This window comes from Protopterus annectens, chromosome 2.part2 (genome assembly GCF_019279795.1).
Source record: "Protopterus annectens isolate FY-2018-M chromosome 2.part2, PAN1.0, whole genome shotgun sequence".
NCBI classification, from domain to species: domain Eukaryota; kingdom Metazoa; phylum Chordata; order Ceratodontiformes; family Protopteridae; genus Protopterus; species Protopterus annectens.
This window is the reverse complement of record NC_056730.1, coordinates 951,495,930-951,519,799: the sequence shown is the minus strand read 5'-3', so window position 1 is coordinate 951,519,799 and position 23,870 is coordinate 951,495,930. Positions and strand designations below refer to the sequence as shown.

At 41.7% G+C, this 23,870-nt stretch overlaps 1 protein-coding gene across 1 annotated transcript in view; it reads left to right on the top strand.

Annotated features, from left to right (window-relative positions):
* Positions 1-23,870, top strand: part of WDR36 (WD repeat domain 36) — a 1,582,076-nt gene that overhangs the window by 741,935 nt on the left and 816,271 nt on the right. Inside the window, exon 11 of the mRNA XM_044064266.1 lies at positions 10,067-10,150. Coding sequence (XP_043920201.1) covers positions 10,067-10,150 — 84 coding nt within the window. The remainder of the gene's footprint in view (positions 1-10,066; positions 10,151-23,870) is intronic.

The window sequence follows — 23,870 nt, the reverse complement described above, 5'->3', positions numbered from 1 at the left end:
TAATCTTGCTATCTGTTTGCATCCCCCCAGAACAAGCATAGCAACTATTTCGCACTGATTCCCCCCTCCTGGTTAGTCCTCGGGGGATGCTGTGGTTCACGATTGGCATACCGGTCTCCTGTACTCTTACCCCACTACCCTTGGTCCCAAAGTTTCTTCAAAAAGCAAAGCATCTGAAGTCCTTGGTAATCCTCATTTCCCCTTATTGGCCTCATCAGATTTGGTTCCCCTTCCTCTGGTCTCACCGGAAATATCTGCCATGGATTCTGGAAACCAAACAGGACCTCCTTCACACCTGATAGAGGGTTTTCATCCCAATCTGATATCCCTCAAATTAACCTCTTGGCTTCTCTACTTCCAGTGAGGGTTCAAAGGTCCAGGCTATCTTCCCCCATCCGAGAAGTTATTGTACTTTCCCAAACACCAGCTACCAAGAAAGTTTATTAGAGTAAATGGAAAAGATTTGTCTTCTGGGCCTCTAAAGAGAACGTTGACTCTTTTTCAGCTCCCTTTTCAGCGATTCTTCTTTTTCTTGGGTCTCTTTTCAAAGAAGGAGCCAGCTTCTGTACCATCAAACTTCAATTGGCAACCATCTCTAATTTTCATTCTGGCAATGTTTTCAATTCCCCTTCAACATCCAAACTGTGCAAGGTCTTCTTGAAAGGGATCTTCTTCCTCAGGCCTCCAGTCAAAGATCTGTCTCCGCCATGGGATCTCACTGTGGTCTTACAAGGCTTAACTCAAAAACTTTTTGAACCAGCCTGTGATTGTGACTTAGTTTCTTTCATGGAAAACAGTCTTTCTCATTGCCATCACTTCTGCAAAGATAATCTCTGAGATTCAGGCCTTATCTTCTAAGCTCCCTTAAATTATTTTCATCTTACCCATGGAATAAACTACCAGTCCCACAGTTGGTCCTCCTCCCAGCCACAAAAATAAAAGTAGGCTAGCAGTTTGCTTCAGCCATAGGTGGGTGACTCTGCTGTGGCCAAAGCTGGTTCCCTAGACCATTCATCCTTTCCCAGATCCATCTGGTTCTGTCCATACAGCTACTTTGGTATGGGGATTAGCTGTGGGGTCTCATTAGTGGGCAAGGGAGAGATGCTGTCGTTGGTCTCATGTGAAGGGGCAAAGAATGTGCCCCTGCTTAGCCACAATGTTGTGCCTATTCACCTATTAATAAATCTATTTGCCCCAACCTTCCTGTCAAAAAGAAGCAGAAAACTAAACATTTTTCTTTTGCATCCGTTCCACCAGATTGGAGTAGTTTATTAGTACTCCTTCTGATATTGTGTTACTGAATTTTATGTGTACGTCAAAACTGTTATTAAATGTGGAGCTTTTCTGTCTGGGCCTCCCCTGAAAAAGGGTTTTTATCCCAGTTGGACTTTTTCAGTAAACAAAGATAAATAAATGCTAGGTCTGGATCAGAGTCTTGTACAGGGTATTGACCATTCTTACAAGATGGTTTCTGATAAAAGAAAAGGAGAATCATGTTTTCGAGAAGAGATTCTTTCAGGAAATTGAATCTGGAGAGAAATGTGATGGGATAGATGCATTTTTCTCACCTAGAGATTTCTGATCCAGCCTCTGAGGAGAGCATGATATCTGAATCTGCCTGTGAGGGATTTTCTTTCTCTTAGACTATTTCCAGAATGGGCCAGTGTTTTTTTTTTTTTTTTTTTTTTGGGGGGGGGGGGGATACTGAGGTTTCTCAGCCTCTCTGAAAGTGCTATGAGCTGTTACAATGCAAATCCCAAGAACTTTCACCTATCCCCCAATGCTGTCAGCACTGGCGAATGATTTTGTCACAGCCTGTGGTTTTCCTGACAGCCAGCTTGCTGCACTAAGGAAAGCAGATGGGAATGTACAAAGTTCCTCAGTCTTTCAAGATGGTATACACACATCCCAGACCTGAGCCAACAGTTGTAGCTTTAGTCAGTCCAGCCTCTGCCAAGCATTTTATAAATTGTAATCCTCCCCTTCAGACAAGTATAGTAAAATAATTTATAAATTTGAGGAAAAAGTGTATGCTACTACAACTTTAATTTTTAGAATTTTGAATTGTCAGGCTATTATGTTAAACTAATACATTATCTTCAATTCCCTCCTGTGGTGAAGAATCTACCTTGTTTGTTTTAGTTTCCATTTATCAGGTCACTACTCCTGTTTAATGTGTATATATGACACTCTAGATACTACATCTAGGGCTGCCCCACCGGTATTGTGTTAAGGAGGTTTGCCTGGCAGCATTCTCAGAATCTCCCAGAAGATATAAAAAGTTATTTTAAATTCTTCCTTTTGACAGAGACTTAGTTTTTGAACCTGCTGCTGCAGAGGTTATGAACAATTTGATGAGAGAGGTAAGCTAATTTGTGGAATCTCTCAGATCTTTTAGACTTCCTTCCCCAACTTTTCCAAAGGATTTTCTACTTCATCATCTAAATTTGAAAAGAAAGTGAATAAACAGTCTTAGCAAATGTCAGTAAGCAAACATTTCAAAAACAATGGCAGGGAGATTCCAAAATGAAAGCAGGAACCTCCCAGAACAAAGGACAATCCGATAAGACAGAATGACTGTGCAAGGGACCTTGTCCACCGCTTCCATGCCAGCAGTCCCTTATCACTTCTAGAAAGTTTGAATCTCCATTTCTCTCTTTGGCAGCTAATTATTTTAGACAAATGTGTTTTGAGGTTTATTCATCAAGGTTACAGATGGCAGTGGGAAGAAATTTATCCTTTCCAGGGAAGAATTCCACATCCACTAGACAAAAACTCACCGTTTCCTCCTGTCCTACAACACGTGTTGTTTTAGGGCGTAATAGAAACCGTTCTCCTTCCCAGCTAGGAAAAAGTTTTTTTATTCAAGAATATTTTTGGTGCCAAAGAAAAAAATGCTGTGAGACATGTTCTGGGCCTTTCTTGTCTAAACCAGTATGTGATAGAGCCCAAGTTCAAAATTCTTTCACTTTACAACCTGTTGCCCCTTTTTTCATGTGAGTTTTTTTTTGGTAACTGTAGATTTAAAAGGTTTTTCTTAAGGTTTTTCTATGTCTGGATTCCATTATGTATTCTCTGCTTTACCCTTTGGGTTATCCACTGCTCCAATAGTGTTCACAAAATGTCTAGTTTATGACATAGCCCATTGCAGACTGTAAGGTATACACATTTTTCAGTATGTAGATGACTTGCTTATCCTTTCAGAGTCCTTTTCATAGTGTCAGGAATCTCTTATTGGATGAGAGATGATCTACACAGGTGGGTATTTTCACAAGACCATTCAAAAGTCATCACAGAGGATTGTGTTCTTGTGGTGTCTGCAAGATATGTCAGTATGAAGAGCTTTTCTTCCATAGGAATAATAGCTCTATGTTTAGATCTTTTCTAGGGGTTTTCCACTCAGACTTCGGTCACTGTGATAGAGTACCTCAGGATTCTGGGGTATGATGGCATGTGTGATTCCTATGATATCTCTGGCAAGACTCCAGATGAGGAAGTTACATTGGTATCTGAAATCTCTTTGGGCCCACCACCAGCACCCATTGTTTTTTCAGATTCCAGTTCTGGGATTTAAGAGAATAGAAATCACTTTGTGGACACATCAGATATTGCTGAGTCAAAGTTTCCACACTCCCCTCCTGCTCCAAAGCAGTCAGTCATACAGATGCCTTGGACTTGGCTTGGGAAGCAGTGTCAGGGATAACAATGCAAGGTATGTGGGACAACAAAAACTGGCACAAGCACTTAAACATAAAAGAGATGCCTACCCTTATCAAGGCACTCAACTCTCTGAATCACCTTTGCTCCCCAGGACCACTTCAAGTAGTTATAGACAATGTCAGAGTGATGATATAGCTAAACAAGGAAGGGAGAACCAGATGTTGTCCTCTATGTAGACTAGCCATGTTAGCATGGAGTATAGCTTTGCAGCACAGTCACACTCTACAGGCATCTTACATTCCACAAGAGCAAAATTTTGTTGCAGACAAACTGAGCAGGAGAAAGGCAGACCCTCACAAATGGAAACTAGATCGGGTTCTTGCAGTATTCGGTCCATCTGTGGGGAGTTCCTCAAGTAGACTTTTGCTTCCTCTCTGAACAATCAACTGGCTAAATTCTACTCCAGGACTCCATGCAAGATGCCATATGTGCTTTTCCATCTTTTCCGTTGATATCCAGGGTACTTCTGAAGATTCAGAAGGGATTCCCCAAGTGTGGTAACTTCCTTCTGGCCAATAGTTGTTCTCCTTTTTTTTGGAATTGTCTAAGGGCACTCAACACTATCTTCCTCATAGACTGGATTTACTCACACAAGAGCAAGGGTGTTTTATACATCACCACTCCAAACAAATTCGGCTGACTGCCTGGATGATAGGGTCTTAATACTTTTATGCATCTATTTACTGATGATGTGCTGCAGGTAGCAATGGTGACAAGAAAGCCTGCAACTTGAAAATTATATATAAGAAAATGGAAAAGTTTTTCTACATGGTGCCGACAACATAACCAGCACCCATCCAGGGCTAGTTTTCATCTGGTTGTACAGCATTTGTATGAGTTACTTTTCTTTGGTGTTTCTTACCCTTCTTTAAGGGTTTGTCTGTCTGCCATTTCAGCATGTATTTCCAAAGATCCCATTTTAAGGCATTTTCATGTCATAGTGTTTTTGAAAGTTGTCTTGCATAACAGAATTCCAAGAAAATTAGTGGCTCCTCGTTGGGATCTTAATTTTGTGTTACAGAATCTAACACTTGTTTGTTCTGAACCAGCTGATCTGGCTGACTTGAGATTCTTAACATGGAAAACAATTTTACTGACTGCTCTGAGCTTTGCAAGAAGTTATCTATGTTGCAGGCTCTTATGATGTGAGAGCCTTATCTCATTTTCCCCAGAGACTGGGTTTCTTTGTGAACTAATCCTCCTTTTGTACTTAGTGGAATCTGAGTTTACGTTAAGCAGAAGTATCCATCTCCCTGTATTCTTCCTTGAAGCAAAAAATGATGGAGAAGTGGCACTTTATATCTTAATGTCCACTGACAGAAGAAAATCTTTCAGAACTTCTGATCAGTTGTTAATTTCTTATGAAGAGGAAAGGACAAGCTGTGTCAGAACAGACTATTTCCAAATGATTGTCCCAGGCAATTATCGCACGACAACAAAACTGTTCCAGGCAGAGTCAAGGCACACTTCTACCAAGACCTTGGCTTCATGTGTGGTTTTTTAAAAAGGGTCGGACTCGAAGTATTCTAGAAGCAGCAAGTTGGATCTCTGTGCAAACTTTTACGAAGCACTACAAGCTAGATTCCTTCTCCAGGTCTAGGCTTGGCTTTGCTAGGACCATTCTCCAAGTCCTCCTGGACCCTTCCCCTTTTCACCTCCCATTTTTCTTAGCTATGGTAATCTACCCATATAGCATAGACTACTGCAGCAATGATGAATGTGATGAGCATAGTACAGCTGTGTAAGTAAACATACTATAACAGTAGTTGCTAGAATGATCACTGCTGCAGTAGCCACCCCCTTCTTCCGTTCCTCATGTTTTTTTGCAGTGTTTTATGCTAGGCTGTGGAAATTTATTTTTTGTTTTTCTTAGCACTGTCCTCTTTGGGCTAAGCTTCCCTCTCTCAGTTGGCATGAAAGCTGTGAATGGCTTGGCAACCAATCCTGTTTTTTGTCAGGTCAGCTCAAACTAACTAAAGGTTTGGGTGTGTGGAAGGTACCTTGAAGCTTTGGAAGATAGTCCGTTATTATATCCTATGCAGAATGTAAATCTTGTAGCTTAGGCTATTGAAGCAGTGATCATTCAAACATATACAGTTACGATATGTTTACTTAAACAATTGCACTATCTAATTGCAAGGACTGTCCATGACTGATGCTGTGTTCTGTGGTATTTCACTATTTCTGGTTAGCGCGCACACATTGTAACATAATCTTCCACATACATAAGTGTGATCATCTCCAAAGTCCATCAGTTTGTTTTTTTTTTTTTTTGCTGTGCCAACAGTTCAGATCTGAATTGTTGCTGTTATCAATAAATCCTGCATTTTTATGCTTAAAGATCATATTAAGTGGTTGTGGACTATGAAATCGCGAGATAAAATTAAGCTTGGAGTTATCACCTCTGTCTTGGGGAACAGCATGACACTGAGCTGCTGCAATTACAAATAATTCAGTCTGACTGCTCAACACTAAAGACAAGTTTTGGGCCCAGTATGCTAAGATGTGTGTTGAAATTTCTTAACATAGTGGCCATTGGGAGTGTTCTTCCAGCTAAAGGCACCCACAAGGGCAAGCAGAGGCAGGCCTTAATTTCCTTGAGGTTTGTCTTGTATCGAACAAGACTTCACCCCCCCCCCTCCTGAAAAATCCTTCATTGAGCGAGTTTGCCTGTGACTAGGGATGACTCGAGCACAAGTTGTTCCTTGGTGTTGGTCATAAATCTTGGCTGGGGGATTTGCAACCTTGATTTCTACCCTGAGGTTTGTTTCTCAGTATTATTGTACCAACCTAACTCTGGATGATTTCCAGGAGCCCATTGTTAATATCCTTAACTTTGGGGTTAGTTTCCTGAATTTACCTTGCCACAGATGTGGGTATTCAAGAGACTGACTTTCATTCTAGGTTCAACCTTAAAGCCCACATGTGCTAACAGTCCTTGATCAAGCAGGAGCAACATTTTCATTCCACTCAAGGTTTGTACCTCAGGGCCTGGATAAAGGTAGCTATTTAATATGTGATGGGAGCTTCAGATGTGTATTCAGAGTTATGTCATGGAATTAGAACTGAAACCCATGCAAGTCCCAGCACAGGTTTTCCCCACCCCTTGCTTCCTTTGGCTAGACCATAATGTGGCAGGTTTGTGATCCCCCTGTTCCCCCATGCTAGTCTATGCCTTGCTTGCTCTTGCATTAGGTAACACCTGTGGACAGGTGGATGTCAGTTCTCCATGACCTCCAGAGTCCTTTGAGAGTTTGGAAGACCTTAAGGCTGCTGATCCTGAGATGGCAGGGGTCATAAAACTCCTCCCATCCATGACATCTCAGACTTTTGTTGGAAATGCCCTAAGGCTGACAAGGAGCCCTTTGAGCTGAGTTCATGTTCCAGTTCCTTCCATACAAAAATGCCTAGTGAAGTTTGTGAAGAAGAAACCTTTAGAACCTGTGGACATCCCACATTTAAAGCTTGTTAGTGTGATGCCATTTTAACAGCTAGTAGGCAGACCTGAGTCTGCTGTTTCATCCCAGAAATGGCCAATACCATTTATGGACCATTGTCAGAGTGAGCAGACCACCTTCCTTACTAAGCATACTAGTATCGACTCCATTGCAAACATTTTTGTCTCTCATAGGTCACGGAGACCACAGCATTTGCCTTCATAATGCTAGTCAGAGTTCAAAGCTATGAAGGTATTTGTCTGGAGGCTGTACACCTTTGTCATGATGTGGTTTAGAGTGGGCAGCTGTTAGTCTCACCTGTCAAGGTTCCGGGTACATCTGGTAAAAATGGTGCAGGGTGATCTAGATTACCTCCTAAAGACTGGACTCTGCTAGATCTCCATTAGATACTGTCTGTGACCTCAACAGTAGTGATTGTTTGGTTTATGTAATTTTGACTGTGTTAATGCTTCAGCTAAGGCCATAAGTTGAGACACATTTCTGAGCAGAATGGCATGGCTGAAACTGGCCTTTCTTAAGGGAGAGTATCAGAGAGACATTTCTGAATCCCATTTTTCTGGGGAATGTGATCTTTGGCCAACTAGCTGATCCTTAGTTCTGTGGAAGACCTTTTTGAGCCCTCAACCAATTCCATAATTTTTGTGAAAACTAGCCAACCCATGAGGATTGAGGGCCATTAAGTGTTGCATATTCTTGACCCCTTCTTCCTGTCGGCCCCAAGGTAAAGTTGCCTAGGTTATCATCTCCTGTGATTTTCCAGCAACAACCTTTGCTGCTGTCAGGGAGTGCTCATGATGGTATTTTTTGAGTTCAGTGGCTTGGAAAACCATTGTAAGATGCAGTGGATTCCAGCTAAGGTAATCTTGGAACAAATTATGATGCTCGTAAGTCCTGCACTAGAAATGGCTGCATTAGCATATCAATCTATTTTTCTCTAGCCATTAAAAGGGATTGTTGGGGATTTTCCGTTGCAGAAGAAAGGCCAATGTTTTTTACCCAGAGCTCTTTCTAGTCCCAAAGATAGTAGATTAGTTCTGCCCCATTTTAGACCTCATTGACTTCAACCACTACATCTAATATGGCTGGATGCTGTTCGTAATTCACTGTTGCAGTACTGACTCTTGGGACTCTTACTTGCAAGAACCCAAAGACCAGCTTGAATACCAGTGCTTTCACATTTCTCCTAATGAATTTGTGGACTCCATCCCTTTCTGACAACAGCATGTTGGTGATATAAAGGGTAATTGCCCAGTGCCATCTTCTTTCTTGATGCAGTCCAGTGGAAGCTTCATACTCATCAGCTGCATTATCAGTCCATTGGGTTGACCTGAAGCCAGACTTTCAGATATGTATCCTGTTGGTAAGTTTTTTTTTCCTTTTGTCATTTTTTGTAGTAGGAGTGTTGGCTATGGATGACAGTGCGTCATGTTAACAATTGCTTGGAATATAGAAAGCGGATTCCAAACAGGTATTTTCTTAGCCTTTGTCTCTTTTGCTTGAGTCCTGAGTATGATGTGCCCAGTTGCCCCAGTGGATTTGCTTTAAGACATGGACCATGAATTGATAATCTGAGTCCTTTGAAAAATACTTGCCACAGAGAACTTATGATTGGTCTAGGCATGCCATGTCATCCATTGGTCCCTCTTCCAACTTCTCCAAAAAGTAAAAAAAAGTAGTACTTAAATAAGAGAATCCTCTGGAGCTCACCAACACAAATGTGGTGTCTACTGTTCTCCCTTCTTGAAGAGAAAATGTCTCGGTATGTCTGTCAGTATGTCTGATTTGCCCTCACTGTCTCCATTACCCAGCACCTGTTTCAGCTGAAGCTTCTGAAATGACCCATGGTGGATGCTGCTATACCATCATTCTCCAACATGTCCCCGTGAGCTGAGTCTTCCTTTTAATCTGTCAATTCTGAAGGTACTGTGCAAGCCATGACCTCCTACATGCACAAATAGTGATTTCTTAAGGCCTATAATTCTGGCCTCATACCCAGACCCAAACCTAGCATACTGAAAGCCCCACCCACATTCTTGTTTTTTCCCTACCTTATCCCTTTTGAAAAAAGGACAGATGTTCCACACTATTGCAGCTAAAAGGCTGAAAACAGAGCAGCAGTTTTGTTTTGTATCAGAGGTATTTCTATATGTTATTTATTCTTTTATTGTTTTTCTTATGATGGAGATTTTTCACTTTGTGTATAGCGAGTGGGTTGGGAATGCACAGTGTTTACTATAATTTTTGGTTATCAGTAAGGCCCCTCCTTCAATGAGACAAATCCAGGCACATTTCATGGGTACCTGCTCAAAAAAAAAGTGCATTTTGCTAATATTACTGACCCCTCCAAATTCTTCTCCTAGTTGATGTCCTTAACATGATATATCTGAGTATCCTTGCAAAGTCTGTAAAGCTGACATCTCCCTGTGGAAAGCTCACCCAATTAATGCATTGTTGATCCATGGGATTCACTTGAGTTATGGCCACAGAAGGTTCAGACATTCTGTATATGTGCCACCAAGTTGCTTTGCTTATGTTGAAAAAACATGTTTAGCAGTTCTGAAAGTTGTATTTCTGAACATTTATTTGAAACTTTACATTTACAGTTTTATCTCCATTAATTATCTGTAATTATAAATGTAATTTATTTTTTTACAGTCTGGTCTAATTTTCCATTCCTTTGTTTTGTTTTCCTTCCCATCAAAAGCTTCCAGAGTTTGCGATTTTGGTCTTTCATTTTATTTTCAAGTTCTATGTATTGAGTAGCTAAAAATAACCACCTGTTTGCTTTTGAGTGAGTTACTTATTTTTCACAACAAAGATGGTAATTTAATAATGTTGTTTGTCAAATTGCCTTTCTGTGTCTGAAGTATTTTCTTTTGGCTACACAGGATCAATCAATAAAAAGAAGTCAAAAAAGAAAGGCTTACGATTTGATACAATGAAGCTTCCTCCTATTACTACTTTTGCATCAGGTAATACACTACTGTTCATTTCACGTGTTCCTACCTTTAGTTACCTGTTTTAAACCTGTAGATGTTCTTCGTGTTTCACTGTTGCAGTCATCACATTTGGGTTATCTGCCTGCAGGTAGCCCTCAGTCGGCTTGAAAACCAGAGTCTTGGGATTTCTGCGTCGAATGCTGTCGCTTCTTCCATGACGTCAGGTCATCAGGGGTATAAAACATGCAGCCAACACCATTACATCAGTCTTTCTTGCTGTGCGGTGCCCGAAGCAGTTCGCAAGTGCCAGTCAGCCGCCTCCTGAAATTTTCATTTTTCAAGTTTCAGACCTGAAGTTTTCAAAAAGATAAGTGCCCTGTTGGAGATCCTTTTTTCTTGCTCATACCGATGTCAGAAAAAATTAATAATTGTCTTGCCTGTGGAAAGCAAATACCTCACAGAGATTTTCATTCTTACTGCGTCACCTGTTTAGGCCCAGACCACAACATTCCTCGCTGTCGGATTTGTGCCTTGTTCAATGCCTGAACTATCTGTCGTTGGGCTATTTTTGTCGCTAAATTCTTTCACTCTCGATCTCTGTATTCCGAAATGGCTTCGATAAGCCATCCGACTACCGATCTTCCGAAAAAACGTAAGGATAAAGGCAGAGACAGGCCGCATAGGTCCAAAACTGCCGACGATGCTACCGTTAAGCTAGTCGCCAGTCTGCCGATACTCAGTGAGGCGCTTTCGCAGCCCTGATACCCGCTTCTACAGGTTAGCAAGCCTCTACTGAGACCCATTCGGCGTCTGCTGCGAGATGCTTCTTTGACTATGGAACCTGCGGATGTCTCTACCTTGGATGGGTCTGGAGCTGGTGTGCAGGCACCGGCTTCGGAGGGTGTATTCAGGCCTTCTGATTTTCATATTAAACCGACTTTGTTTCAAACCAAAAATACCAAATTTCTCAGGCCTGGAGTTCGCACTGCATCTAGGAAACCGACGACCAAAGCGCATTCTCAGGCCCACATGCCACAAAAACAAATGTTTAGAATGGCTGAAGACCTTCTTACTTTAATTAGGGGAAGTCAGCCCCCCCCCCCCCCAAACAGTCCAAGAACTGATTTTCCTTCTGATTCTTCAGATCAGGAGTCTGATAACTCTGTCCCTTCTGATTAGCAGGACATACCTTTATATACCTATGACGATTCTGATGCAGAGGGTTCCATTCCCTCTGCTTCCCCTCCAGAAGATTTTTCTTTTGGTGAAACCCTGCATACCCTTAAGAGAACATTTCCGCTGGGAGAGCCAGGACTACTCTCAGTCCAAAAAGAGGAACAGGGAATTTTTAAACTTGCCTCGGCACAGGCCTCTAGCTATCCCTCCTGCTCTGGAAATTGTAGCTGTCTTCTTGGAATTCAGCCTTACCCCTGATACTTTGCCTCCAGCTCCCAGGAAACCTGGCAGGTACTACAGAGTACCTGACTCCCGCAAATTCCTCTTTAAGAATCCTGCTGTGGAACCAGAGACCATTTCCCAGGGACCTAAAGGCACTAAGGCTAAAATGGCCAAAAATCCTACCCCTTTGGACAGGGGTTCTAAGGCTTTAGACAGATGGGGTAAGAAGGTATACACCTCTGCTACACTTGCCATCAGGGCTTTAAATTACCAGTTTCATATGTTAAAGTATCAGCAACATATTATGGAACTAATTAAACAGAAAATTATGCTGATTCCTGATTGTGCAGAACATAAAGATTTACAAGGGTTAATGCATTCTACTAACCGAGTTGGTAAACATACTTTGCAATGTGGATTTGATGCCTTAGACTCATCTTGCAGGGCTGCTGTCACTGGGTCTGTTCTTAGAAGGCAAACCTTGCCAGACCATGTCATAGCAAAATTATTAGATGCACCATTAAACCATGAGCATCTATTTGGCAATAAAGCAGAAGAAGCCGTCAAAAGGGTGGAGGAAACAGCTAAATCTATGCAAACTGTAAAGATTTCTTACAAGTACAGCAACCTAGATTCAATAGGCATTGGCCTTCTAAAAACTGGTCTTTTCCAGTCCCTCCCAGACCTTCACAGCGCAAACTCAGGGGCAGCAGACCACCAAGACTACAGTCTCGAGGTATGCACAGATCTAAGCAATGGGGTGCTCCCACGTCCAAAACAGGACGTAGTAAGCCACCATCCTATGGCAAAATCTCCCAATAACTTATCCTCAACTCTTCCAAGTCTTGCCCAAGTACTTGCACCTTTAGGAGGGAAACTTCCCCTGCATGCCAAAAACTGGGAGTACATTACCCAGGACAGATGGGTCTTAAATGTTGTTTCCCAGGGATACAGATTCCACTTCCACTCACTCCCAACCCCAAGCAGATGGCCAGACCTCCCCCCAAACCAGTGGTCAGAGGCCCAAAAGCAACTACTTTCTCTTCTCAGTATCAAGGGTATTCAACCTGTCCCAGCAGAACAAAGGGGACAAGGCTTTTATTCCAGACTGTTTCTGGTACCCAGAAAAGAAAACTTGGCGTCCTATCCTGGATCTGTCTATTCTCAACACCTTTCTGGTGGCTTCAAAATGCTTACTCTCCAACAGCTGCTTCCTGTGCCAGCCAAGGACACCTGGCTAGCAACCCTAGACGTAAAAGAAGTTTATCTGTACATCCCCATAAGGGAATCTTGCAGGAAATACCTACATTTCAGAGCAGGCTGTATGCACTTTCAGTTCTCTGCACTTCCCTTTGGCTTATCTACTGCGCTCAGGGTATTCACAAAATGCCTAGCTCCAGCCATTGCATATTGCATACAGAGAAGGATTCAAATTTACCCATACTTGGATGATTGTCTGATTCAGGCGGACAGTCAGGAATTGCTACTACAGCACCTGACATTTGTAAAGAGACTTCTAACTTCACCGGGCTACACCATCAGCGGAAATAAATCACATCTGGTACCCAGCCAACAGATTGTATTCCTGGGAGCAAGCTTGAACACGGCTTCCCAGATGGCATTCCTCACTCCAGAAAAACAAATTTATTTGACAAACTACTACAATCTACTGGCCACCAAAATCCAGCTATCTGCAAGAAACATACTGCAAGCCCTAGGGTTCATGGCCTCTTGCATTCTACTAATTCCATATGCAAGACTGCATATGTGGAAACTTAAATGGTACTTAAAACGTCTTTGGTGTCAACATTCTCAGGACCTGAAAACAATGATTCCTATCATTCCTTGCCTAAGGACAGAGTTCCGTTGGTGGGTAAAGGCCTGCTACCACAACAAAAGGACTCCCTTTCACTCAGCTCCCCCACCACCCAAACCTTAACAGACACATCAGACTATGCATGGGAATCTCACATGGCAGGACAATGCATTCAAGGCAAGTGGAGCCCAAAGCAAATGCACCTTCATATCAATCAAAAAGAAATGTTAGCTGTACAGAATCTCTGACACCCTTCAAAGGCCGTATTCTTCCTGGACAACTATTGGTAAAGACAGACAACACCGTTATGTGGTACATAAACAAGCAGGGGGGAACCCATTCCAACCCACTCTGTAGATTAGCCATGGCTCTGTGGAACACAGCCTTGAGCAACTAGGTTCACCTGCAAGCTCAATTCCTGTCAGGCAAACTAAATTCACTGGCAGACGACTTGAGCAGAAATCTCATGGATCCACACGGGTGGAAATGGGAACCCAAAATATTCAAGCTTTTGAGGAACAGGTGGGGGGCACCAGAGGTGGACTGCTTTGCTTCCCCTCATAAGTATCAATTGAGCAAATATTGCACCAGAACTCCCCACAGCCAAGCTTGGAAAGTAGATGTCCTGACCATTACCTGGGAAAGCCTCTCAGTCTGTGCCTTTCCCCCTCTGTCCCTCCTCTCGAAGGTTCTACTAAAGATCAAACAGGACAAGCCAAGACCATCCTGATTGCACCAGACTGGCCATGCCAGCACTGGTACCCTCTTTTGCGCAGTCTGACAGTAGTGCACCATGGCACCTGCTTCAGACCCCTTCCCTTCTGTCCCAGCAGTAGGGCCAGATTTTGCACCCTCAGCTACAGACCCTGAACCTTGCAGCCTGGCTCATCCCCTGAACTTATCACCAGCAACCCTCTGTAAGCAGGTGCTGGATGTCATTCTTGAGGCAAGGAGGCCTAGTACTAGAAAATCATATTCAGAAAAGTGGAAAAGATACTGTTCCTGGTGCCAGTCTCAGGGAATGGACACAACTGTGCCCAGCTTACCTCCTATACTAGATACTCAACAGAAATGCTCCACAAAGGCCTAGCCTTCTCTTCAGTTAAGATTCATGCCTCTACCATCTCATCTCATTATAATACTGAGCCACCCCTCTTCTCTCATCCTCTGGTTAATCAGTTCCTGAGAGGAGCCAAAAATTTAAGACCCCCCCCCCCCCAGGAGAGCTCCCACTCCAGCCTGGGACCTTAACTTTGTATTGGAAAAGATCATGCTTCCACCCTTTGAACCTGTTGTTACAGCAGAGTTAAAATTCCTCTCATGGAAAACAGCTTTACTTCTAGAGCCATCACTTCAGCAAGAAGAGTGTCTGAATTGCAGGCCCTTATGGCCGTGGAACCCTTCATTATCTTCCATGCGGACAGGGTTTCCCTCAAGACTAACCCATCATTTATGCCCAAGGTGGTATCTAGTGTGGCTTTAAACCAATCCATTCATTTGCCAACCTTTCCCTAATCCTCAGAATAAAGTGGGAAGGATCCTGCACTCCCTGGACGTGCACAGGCAGCTTAGGTTCTATATGGACAGGACTAAGCCTTTCAGAAAATCTGACCAGCTGCTAGTCAGTTTTGCTGCAGGGGCAGAGGGCAAGGCCATTTCAAAGCAAACCATTTCTAAATGGATAGCACACTGCATCCATTTATGCTACAAACACCATGGGAAACCTACCCCACAAGGGATCAGAACACATTCCACTAGGGCTACATCAACCTGTACAACATTTCTCTGGGGAGTCCCTACCAGGGACATCCTGGAAGCTGCAACCTGGATCTCTGTGCACACTTTCACCTAGCATTACCACTTGCCTATCTTTTATAAATCCAGAGCTGAATTTGCCACAGCAGTCGTACACAGCCTGATTGCCAGCCCTAATGCTTCTTAACTACCTCCACCCATCCTCAGCTTTGGAAATCAACCCAAATGTGATGACTGCAACAGTGAAACACGAAGAACATAATACAGTTGTGTACACTTACCATAAATGTAGATGTTCGAGTGTATTCACTGTTGCAGTCGTGGTTACCCTCCCTCCAGCCCCCTGGCTTCTCTTTACCATCTACATTTATGGTAAGTGTACACAACTGTACTTTCTGTATGTACTGATTGATTTTAATTCTATGATAAGTCATCTTATAGCTTTGAATGTGAGGCTGGTCAGACTTATGGGGCTCTAATTGCCTGGGTCTGTGGAAGGTCCTCCTTTACGCCAAGGAATGACTATAGCTGTTCTGCATTCATTTAGTACAAAACCTATGTGGAGGATGAAACTGAACAGTGTTATTAGGGGTGTGGCTAAATCATATCATACTTCATGCTGTTTAAGATGCATCCAGGGATATTGTCAGGATCCGTCAGTGAAGTATTTTTAGCATTTGACAGCACTTTTAGGACTTGGTCTTGTGTGATAGCTGGAGGTAAGCCAGTTTTAGCTATATCTTAGGGGACAGATGGGGGGAGAGGGGTAAAGCTAGAGGTAAACTTATTGTCCAGTAGGTTTGCTATATCTTCAGCCTCAATGTAGGTAATGTCACTCACAGTCATCTGAGCGCATTGCTGCATTGTGCTTTTGAGGTTACTAATGTAATGAAAAAATGCCTTGTAATTGTCTTTGGCTTGGGTAACTGTTTTACCCTCAAACTTGGCTTTGGTGGATTTTGTTAAGCTCCTGAGTTTATTTCAGTGACAGGGGCTCTAACATTATGGAAATTGCTCTTTTAAAATTTGTTCAAAAGTCTTTTTCTTGTATTATAAAGCTTGCTGATCTTATGGTTCTACTTTGTGGGTTTATTTCTGGGGTTTGCCTGCACTTTTTCCTGTGGGGTACAGCTGCATGTATGCAGCTGTGTTTACATGCTGTTCTAGTGTGGTGGTATACATCTATGCATATTCAGTGGAGTTAATTGTGTTTGGTGGGGATTTGAAGCTTGCCAATGTATCCGTTAATATCTCACTTGTTTGAAGAGTGATGTTAAAAACTGACCTTTTAGGATTTTGTAAGGGAGTGAAACACACTACTCTTTATCATTCAGAAATATTTTAGTTCATATAGATGCAGACACTGCATTTTTTAGTTTTTCATCCATTAGAATCTGATGTCCTGGGGATGCACAAGCCATTGTATTTATTTGTGCCGGTCCCAAGCCTGTATAAATGGGGAGGGTTGCATCAGGAAGGGCATCAGGCGTAAAGTTTTGCCAAATTATACATGCAGACAACAGTACAGATATAGAAACCGGATTGGTCGAGGCCCGGGTTAACAACGACTGCCACCAGTACTGTTGGCTAACAGAGTGCTGGTGGAAATTGGGCTACTGTTGGCCAAAGGAGGAGAAAGAGGGTAAGGCATGCCTGAAGGCAGGTAAAAGCTAGGACTGTGATAGTGAGGGTAGGAACTTTGAATGTTGGCAGTATGACTGGTATAGAGAGAGAGCTAGCTGATATGATGAACTGAAGGAAGGTTGGTACATTGTGTGTGCAAGAGACCAGCTGGAAGGGGAGGAAGGGGAGCAAGGCTAGGTGTATCGGAAACTGTTTCAAATTGTTTTACTATGGTGTGGATGGGAGGAGAAATGGCATAGACATTGTCCTGAAAGAACAGAATGCTAAGAGTGTTTTGGAGATGAAAACAGTGTCGGATAGAGTCATGTTTATGAAGCTGGAAATTGATGGTGTAATGATGAATGTTGTTAGTGCATATGCTCCGCAAGTTGGGTGTGCGATGGATGAGAAAGAAAAATTTTGGAGCGAGTTGGACTGTACCCAAGGGTGAGAGTCTGGTGATTGGAGCAGATTTCAGTGGGCATGTTGGTGAAGGGAATAGAGGGGATGAGGAAGTGATGGGTAGGTATGGTGTTAAGCAAAGGAATGCAGAAGGTCAGATGGTAGTGGATTTTGCAAAAAGGATGGACATGGCTGTGATGAGTACATATTTTAACAAGAGGGAGGAGCATAGGGTGACATACAAGAGTGGAGGAAGATGCACACAGGTGGATTATATCTTATGTAGAAGGGCCAGTCTGAAGGAGATTGGAGACTGTAAAGTGGTGGCAGGGGAAAGTGTAGTTAGGCAGCATAGGATGGTGGTTTGTAGGATGACATTGGTGATCAAGAAGAGGATGAGTGTGAGGGCAGCACCATGGATCAAGTGGTGGAAATTAAAAAAGGGTAGTTGTGAGATGATGTTCAGGGAGGAGTTAAGACAAGCACTGGGTGGCCGTGAAGAGTTACCGAATAGCTGGGTAACTACAGCAGAGCTAATAAGAGAGATGGCTAGAAAGGTGCTTGGTGTGACATCTGGAAAGAGGAAGGGAGGACAAGGAGACCTGGTGGTGGAATGAAGAAGTACAGGAGAGTATACAGCAAAAGAGGTTGGCGAAGAAGTGGGATTGTCAGATGAAGAAAGTAGACAAGAGTATAAGGAGATGAGGTGCATGGCAAAGAGAGAGGTGGCGAAGGCTAAGGATAAGGCATATGAAGAGTTGTATAAAAGGTTGGACACTAAGGAGGGAGAAAAAGAACTGTACCGATTGGCTAGACAGAGGGACTGAGCTAGTAATGATGTGCAGCAGGTAAGGGTGATAAAGGATAATGAGGGAAATGTACTCCCAAGCGAGGAGAGTGTGTTGAGCAGATGGAAAGAGTACTTTGAGGGGTTGATGAATGACGAGAATGAGAGGGAGAGAAGGTTGGATGATGTGCAGATAGTGAATCATGAAGTGCAGTGGATTAGCAAGGAGGAAGTAAGGATGGCTATGAAGAGGATGAAGAACGGAAAGGCTGTTGGTCCAGATGATATACCTGTGGAAGCATGGAGGTATTTAGGTGAAATGGCAGTGGAGTTTTTAACTAGATTGTTAAATGAAATCTTGGAAAGTGAGAGGATCCTGAGGAATGCAGAAAGTGTTTTGGTACCGAATTTGAGGATTGTGGTATTGTATGAGGAAGTCGGGAGTGTCAGAGAATTATGCAAGAGTGGTACAGGATATGTGCGCGGGTAGTGTGACAGTGGTGAGGTCTGCGGTGGGAGTGACGGATGCGTTTGAGGTGGAGGTGGGATTACATCAAGGATCAGCTCTGAGCCCTTTCTTATTTGCAATGGTGATGGACAGGTTGACAGACGAGATCAGACAGGAGTCCCCATGGACTATGATGTTTGCAGATGACATTGTGATCTGTAGTGAGAGTAGGGAACAGGTGGAGGAGACCCTGGAGAGGTGGAGATATGCTCTAGAGAGAAGAGGAATGAAGGTCAGCCGGACTAATACAGAATATATGTGTGTGAATGAGAGGGAGGATAGAGGAATGGTGAGGATGCAGGGAGTAGAGGTGGCGAAGGTGGATGAGTTTAAATACTTGGGATCAACAGTTCAGAGCAATGGTGAGTGTGGAAGAGAGGTGAAAAAGAGAGTAAAGGCAGGATGGAGTGGGTGGAGAAGAGTGTCAGGAGTGATTTGTGACAGATGAGTACCAGTAAGAGTGAAAGGGAAGGTCTACAAGAGGGTAGTGAGACCAGCTATGTTATATGGGTTGGAGACAGTGGCATTGACAAAAAGGCAGGAGTCAGAGCTTGACGTGGCAAAGTTAAAGATGTTAAGATTTGCACTGGGTGTGACGAGGATGGACAGGATTAGGAATAAGTATATTAGAGGGTCAGCCCAGGTTGGAAGGTTTGGAGACTAAGCCAGAGAGGCAAGATTACGTTGGCTTGGACATGTGCTGAGGAGGGATGCAGAGTATATTGGGAAAAAGATGGTAAGGATGAAGCTGCCAGGTAACAGGAAAAGAGGAAGGCCTAAGATAATGTTTATGGATATGGTGAGAGAGGACATGCAAGTGGTTGGTGTGACAGAGCAAGATGCAGAGGATAGGAAGAAATCGAAACAGTTGATCTGCTGTGGCGACCCACAACGGGAGCAGCCGAACGAATAATAATAATAATAATCTGATGTCCTGAAAATGTTAATTACACTTCGTTGAGTTGAAAGACAAATTCTCTTTTCTCAGTAGAGTAACTCTTCCACTAGCTTTATGCCCAAAATCCCAAAATATTGAAGTATTCTCTGTCCGGAACATTGATCCATCTCTCACAAACTTTTTCACATTTTTGCACATGGGGTCATGGTGTCACTTCAGAACTGACAGTCTTCTAGAAACGGTGTTCACACTGCCCGGGTATCCAGAATATTTTACTGAATAACAAACGTTTTTGTAGATGCCCAATAATAGGGTACCAGGACTGTATTGTGTTTAACATTGTTTGAGGTGTTGAGTATATGACTTCTTTTTAGGGTAGAGAGTGTAGTACATGCCATGAATACATGTACCATGTTTGCATGACATTAGATTACAAGACCTATACATTTCTCTAGAAATGTAACCTTCATTGTCGAAACCAAAAATTGTTATACTGCCTATGACAGTATGGCCCATTCAGCATCAGCACTGAGTTGCATGCAAATCCAACTGTGCCTGCAGACTGAAAAATGTTGATTTCATCAGATTCTGATATTTACTACATTTTAATACTACGTTTGACCTCTCTATATTTCTTATATTTTTAAATGAATTCCAGAGTCTGCCCACATAGGGTGTGGCATCTTGATTTTTGAATCTACTTCCAGGTATCCCACAATGCAGTGTTTGGCTTTAAAATATTACATCATAGCCCCTAAGCTCTCATCAGTGCATTGACTTGACTTGTCTTTGAACATATTTATTGGTTTGTTTGACAGTTTTTTACTGGGAAAGTCTGACTGAGTAGTGCTCTTTTTCAACAGAGGACTGGGGAGAAAAGCTCCACAATAAACAATAAAAATTGTTATAATTCATAGTGTTATTTAAAATTAGAGTTTTACAGTTTGTATCAAGGTAGGAATTCAGTAGAAACCAACAGAGAAAAATATATTTACTCATAAGCAGAGGAAAGAAAATACAGTTAGAATTACATGCACACATTTAAGTAGGTGTAAACATTTGATATAAGATACACAAAATGTGGTAGACATGAAGGTAGATAAATTTTGCTGTGGCAGGTTGGATATAATTCAGCATTGTGCAGGTTATTTGAGGAAGTTAGGGAAGTAGCTAATATTAAAACATAGTAATAATGAGGGTAAAAAGGGAGGCTGTAAGACAGAAAAGTGAAACAGTAGCAGAGAATAGGTAGGTTGGGATTTAGGTGTATATATATATACCCTGCTTTCTTTTAGTCATTCATGTTTAATTACCAGTTCTTGCTTTTCAATTACTACGTAAAAGACAGAAGGATAATCACACATAAGTGTTCTCAGCATATGAATTTTGTCTCCTGCTGTGATCTATCAATCACAGCAGCAAACAGCTCAAATTTGCCACTTTGACAGATATGAAGGGAAGGTGTTTAAGGGGAGGGAACATGAATTTAAGGACTACAACTGTAGGCCACTTTAGAAAGAAAAAAGAAGTAACAGGCACCAAGAATACTGTCTGTATGATTATCCCTGTTTGTCTTTTAAGTAGTCATTGAAAAGCAAGAAGTGGTAATTAAACCTGACTGACTAAAAGAAAGCAGGGTATATGGCAAAACACACGTACAGTCAATGCATTCTTAGGGGCTGTGATATAATATTTTAAAGCCAAACACTGCAGTGTGGGTGGAATACTTATAGGTAGACTAAAAAATCAAGATGCCAGACCCCATGTGGACAGACACTGGAATTGCATTTAAAAATATAAAAAAAGTATTGAGTCCAAAAATGGTGTTAAAATGTACGAAACATCAAGACATGATGAAATAAACATTTTTTTTCAGTCTGTGGGTGCGGTTTTTCTTTAAAGAATGAATAGCATTCTTAAGTGCGTTGCACAACTTGAACGTTTTATTACTTAGTAAAACTCTAATAAAAATTTTCTATTAAAGTGTGACTAAGATATGGCCTATAATGTAAATGGATACCAAATAAAGGCTTTCACTGGCTTCTCACATTTACAATCTCTACCAAGTTGGATCATGTTCTGTTTCTGTTATGTGTGGCTGCATGACTTATTTTACAGTAGGGGATGCAGTGCATGTTTAAAAGATAAGTCAGATTAGTGGTGTGTGAGAACATATAAGCTTTATTGTACTACCCTTGTTATATGCTTTTAGATCCAATGTCAAGGAACGTGCGTTTGAACTCCTGTTGTAATTGTCATATGTACAAATGTATAATTATGTAATCCTCCTTGGAGCTTTTCTCCCCGGGTCTCCGCTGAAAACAGGCTTCTGACCCAGTCGGACACTACCCGGTTATCAAATGTAAATAAATAAAATAATCTAGTGGCATTTGTTGTGACTTAGCACCTAAGCTGTTATAATCTTTGTCAAGATTTGCCTTTAACAGTAGTTATAAATAAAAATAAATTGTTCTGATTGTTTTTTTTGAAGGGTTGTACTTCCCTATATAATTTACATTAAAAAACAAATATATTTTCCCATGGTTTTACTTATAAATTAAAACAACAATGGTATGTTTACCACAGTTTTTTTATTAAGTTATACATTTTATTAAATGATGGTGTGGAGAATGGAAACATAATTCCCACTGGCTGGCACCAAATAATAGACGAGCAATATTATGGCTTCTTCATCAAAGCCGCTGCAAGCCAGTTAATACGCAAGGGGAGATTCTTTAAGGGGTGTACCTGTGAATTTCCACTGATGTTTCAGATATTAGCCAACACCTGGCGTACTGAAATACATTTTATACATCTGCAGAGTTATAGTCATGGCTTTTAGGTTTCATACATCTTAAACTAAGTCCAGTGTCTTCTAGTGTCGTCTTACCAACAGTAATTGAAACTTTTCTAGATTTATTTTTCTTGCAGACAACACAATGTTTTCCAGAAGAGGGATGGCAAATAACTCTGTGGTACCAATGCCCAGTACCCCGGTGTATGGTAACACTACCACTAGCCAGGCAAAACCAAGAACACACATTAGTGTGCCCTTAAAATAAGACAAATATTCAAATTGTAGTATTTAGCTCTGAACAGTTACTGTTTTATAGGTAGACACCAGACTATGTCCAGTGCACTATATTCACTTTACATTTTATTTGTATATGATTTTGCTAATAAGTAAATCAGTAAGCATCTAAAACAGAGGAATAAACTCTTTGCTTGAAATAAGTTAATTATTTCACTTGAAAAGTAAATATAAAGACAAGAATAATCTTGCACAAAGCATTTGGATAACATACATCAAACTCTTGGTTTAGAGCCTAACTAATATTAGCTAAAGATGCACATTTTCATATTGGTCATTAGCTTTGAAAGCTAGATTAGAATCTGCACATTTTTTACAGGCAGCTCTATCTTTGTGCATGCTTCAGCATGAAAGTATGGCAACTCCTCAACAAAAAGTCTATCACACACTTTCCGTGTGTGTGTGTAATATTTTTTATCATTCCAAGAAAGGATACATACCAGATAATAGCAGTTCTGATATATTGTTCTCTTTCAATATTATAATATACAATTTCTTGTCTTGCCTGATTGGCTCCAGAACAAAGGATTAGTTATCATATCATTTAAATAGGAGCTCATACATTCTTTACTCACTCCATCTCCCTGGAATTTCTCCCTTTTCCAAATATGCACCTCCTTCTTCCAAATCAAAACACCCCTGTTTTTCTTTCACCATCATTCCACCCCGTCTTCCTTCTTCCTCTTCTGCTTGCTTTTTATTTCTAGTCCCATCTCCTTTTTAATTCCTTAATCTACCTCCTTTAATAATACTTTAACTCACCTTTGTATCTCTTACATATTTGTTTCTTAAATCTGTCCCCTTCTCTCCTTGTTTCTCTTTCCTTCCCATATAAAAGAATCCCTCATATTCCCCGCACATACAAATTGTTCTCACCTGCATCTCCAAAACCCTGCTTCTAGCCAAGTTCCTTCCTTTTCAAATGCCTGGGCACTCTGTACCATTTATGCAGTTACCTTAAATGTAAATCATGTATGGTCACTACTCCTGTCAAGTGCTTTCCTATCTTTCATACACCTCATGTGTTTCCTATACTTCACTTTCCTTTACCGAGAGCAGCGCAAGTATTTCCATATTTCCCTTACCTTCTGCTCTTAAATCCCTGTAAATCATCCCTGTATCTCCTGTGTTGTAACTAACCATGTTAAGTTGTCTATCTCACTTTCATTCTTGCTGGTTGGGTTCGGAGCCGATCCTCGGCTCCGACTCGGCCATCTTCAAAAGCTCGAGAGCTGCTTACTGGCAAGAGGCCCCCCCTATAGCCCATGATGCCTGGCGCTAGATACCCAGATCTCGTTTGTCGCTTCTGCTGTGAAGTTGTTCTACTGGCTCAGGTCGTATAAAACTTTATTATTATTGTATTTTTCTTGTCAAAACTGTAGTTTTTACTGTAGAATTAGTCGTTAGGTTAGACTGTTGTATTATAGCTAGTTTTTTCTCTAGATCCGATTACTTTTCCCACAAGAAACTCGTTT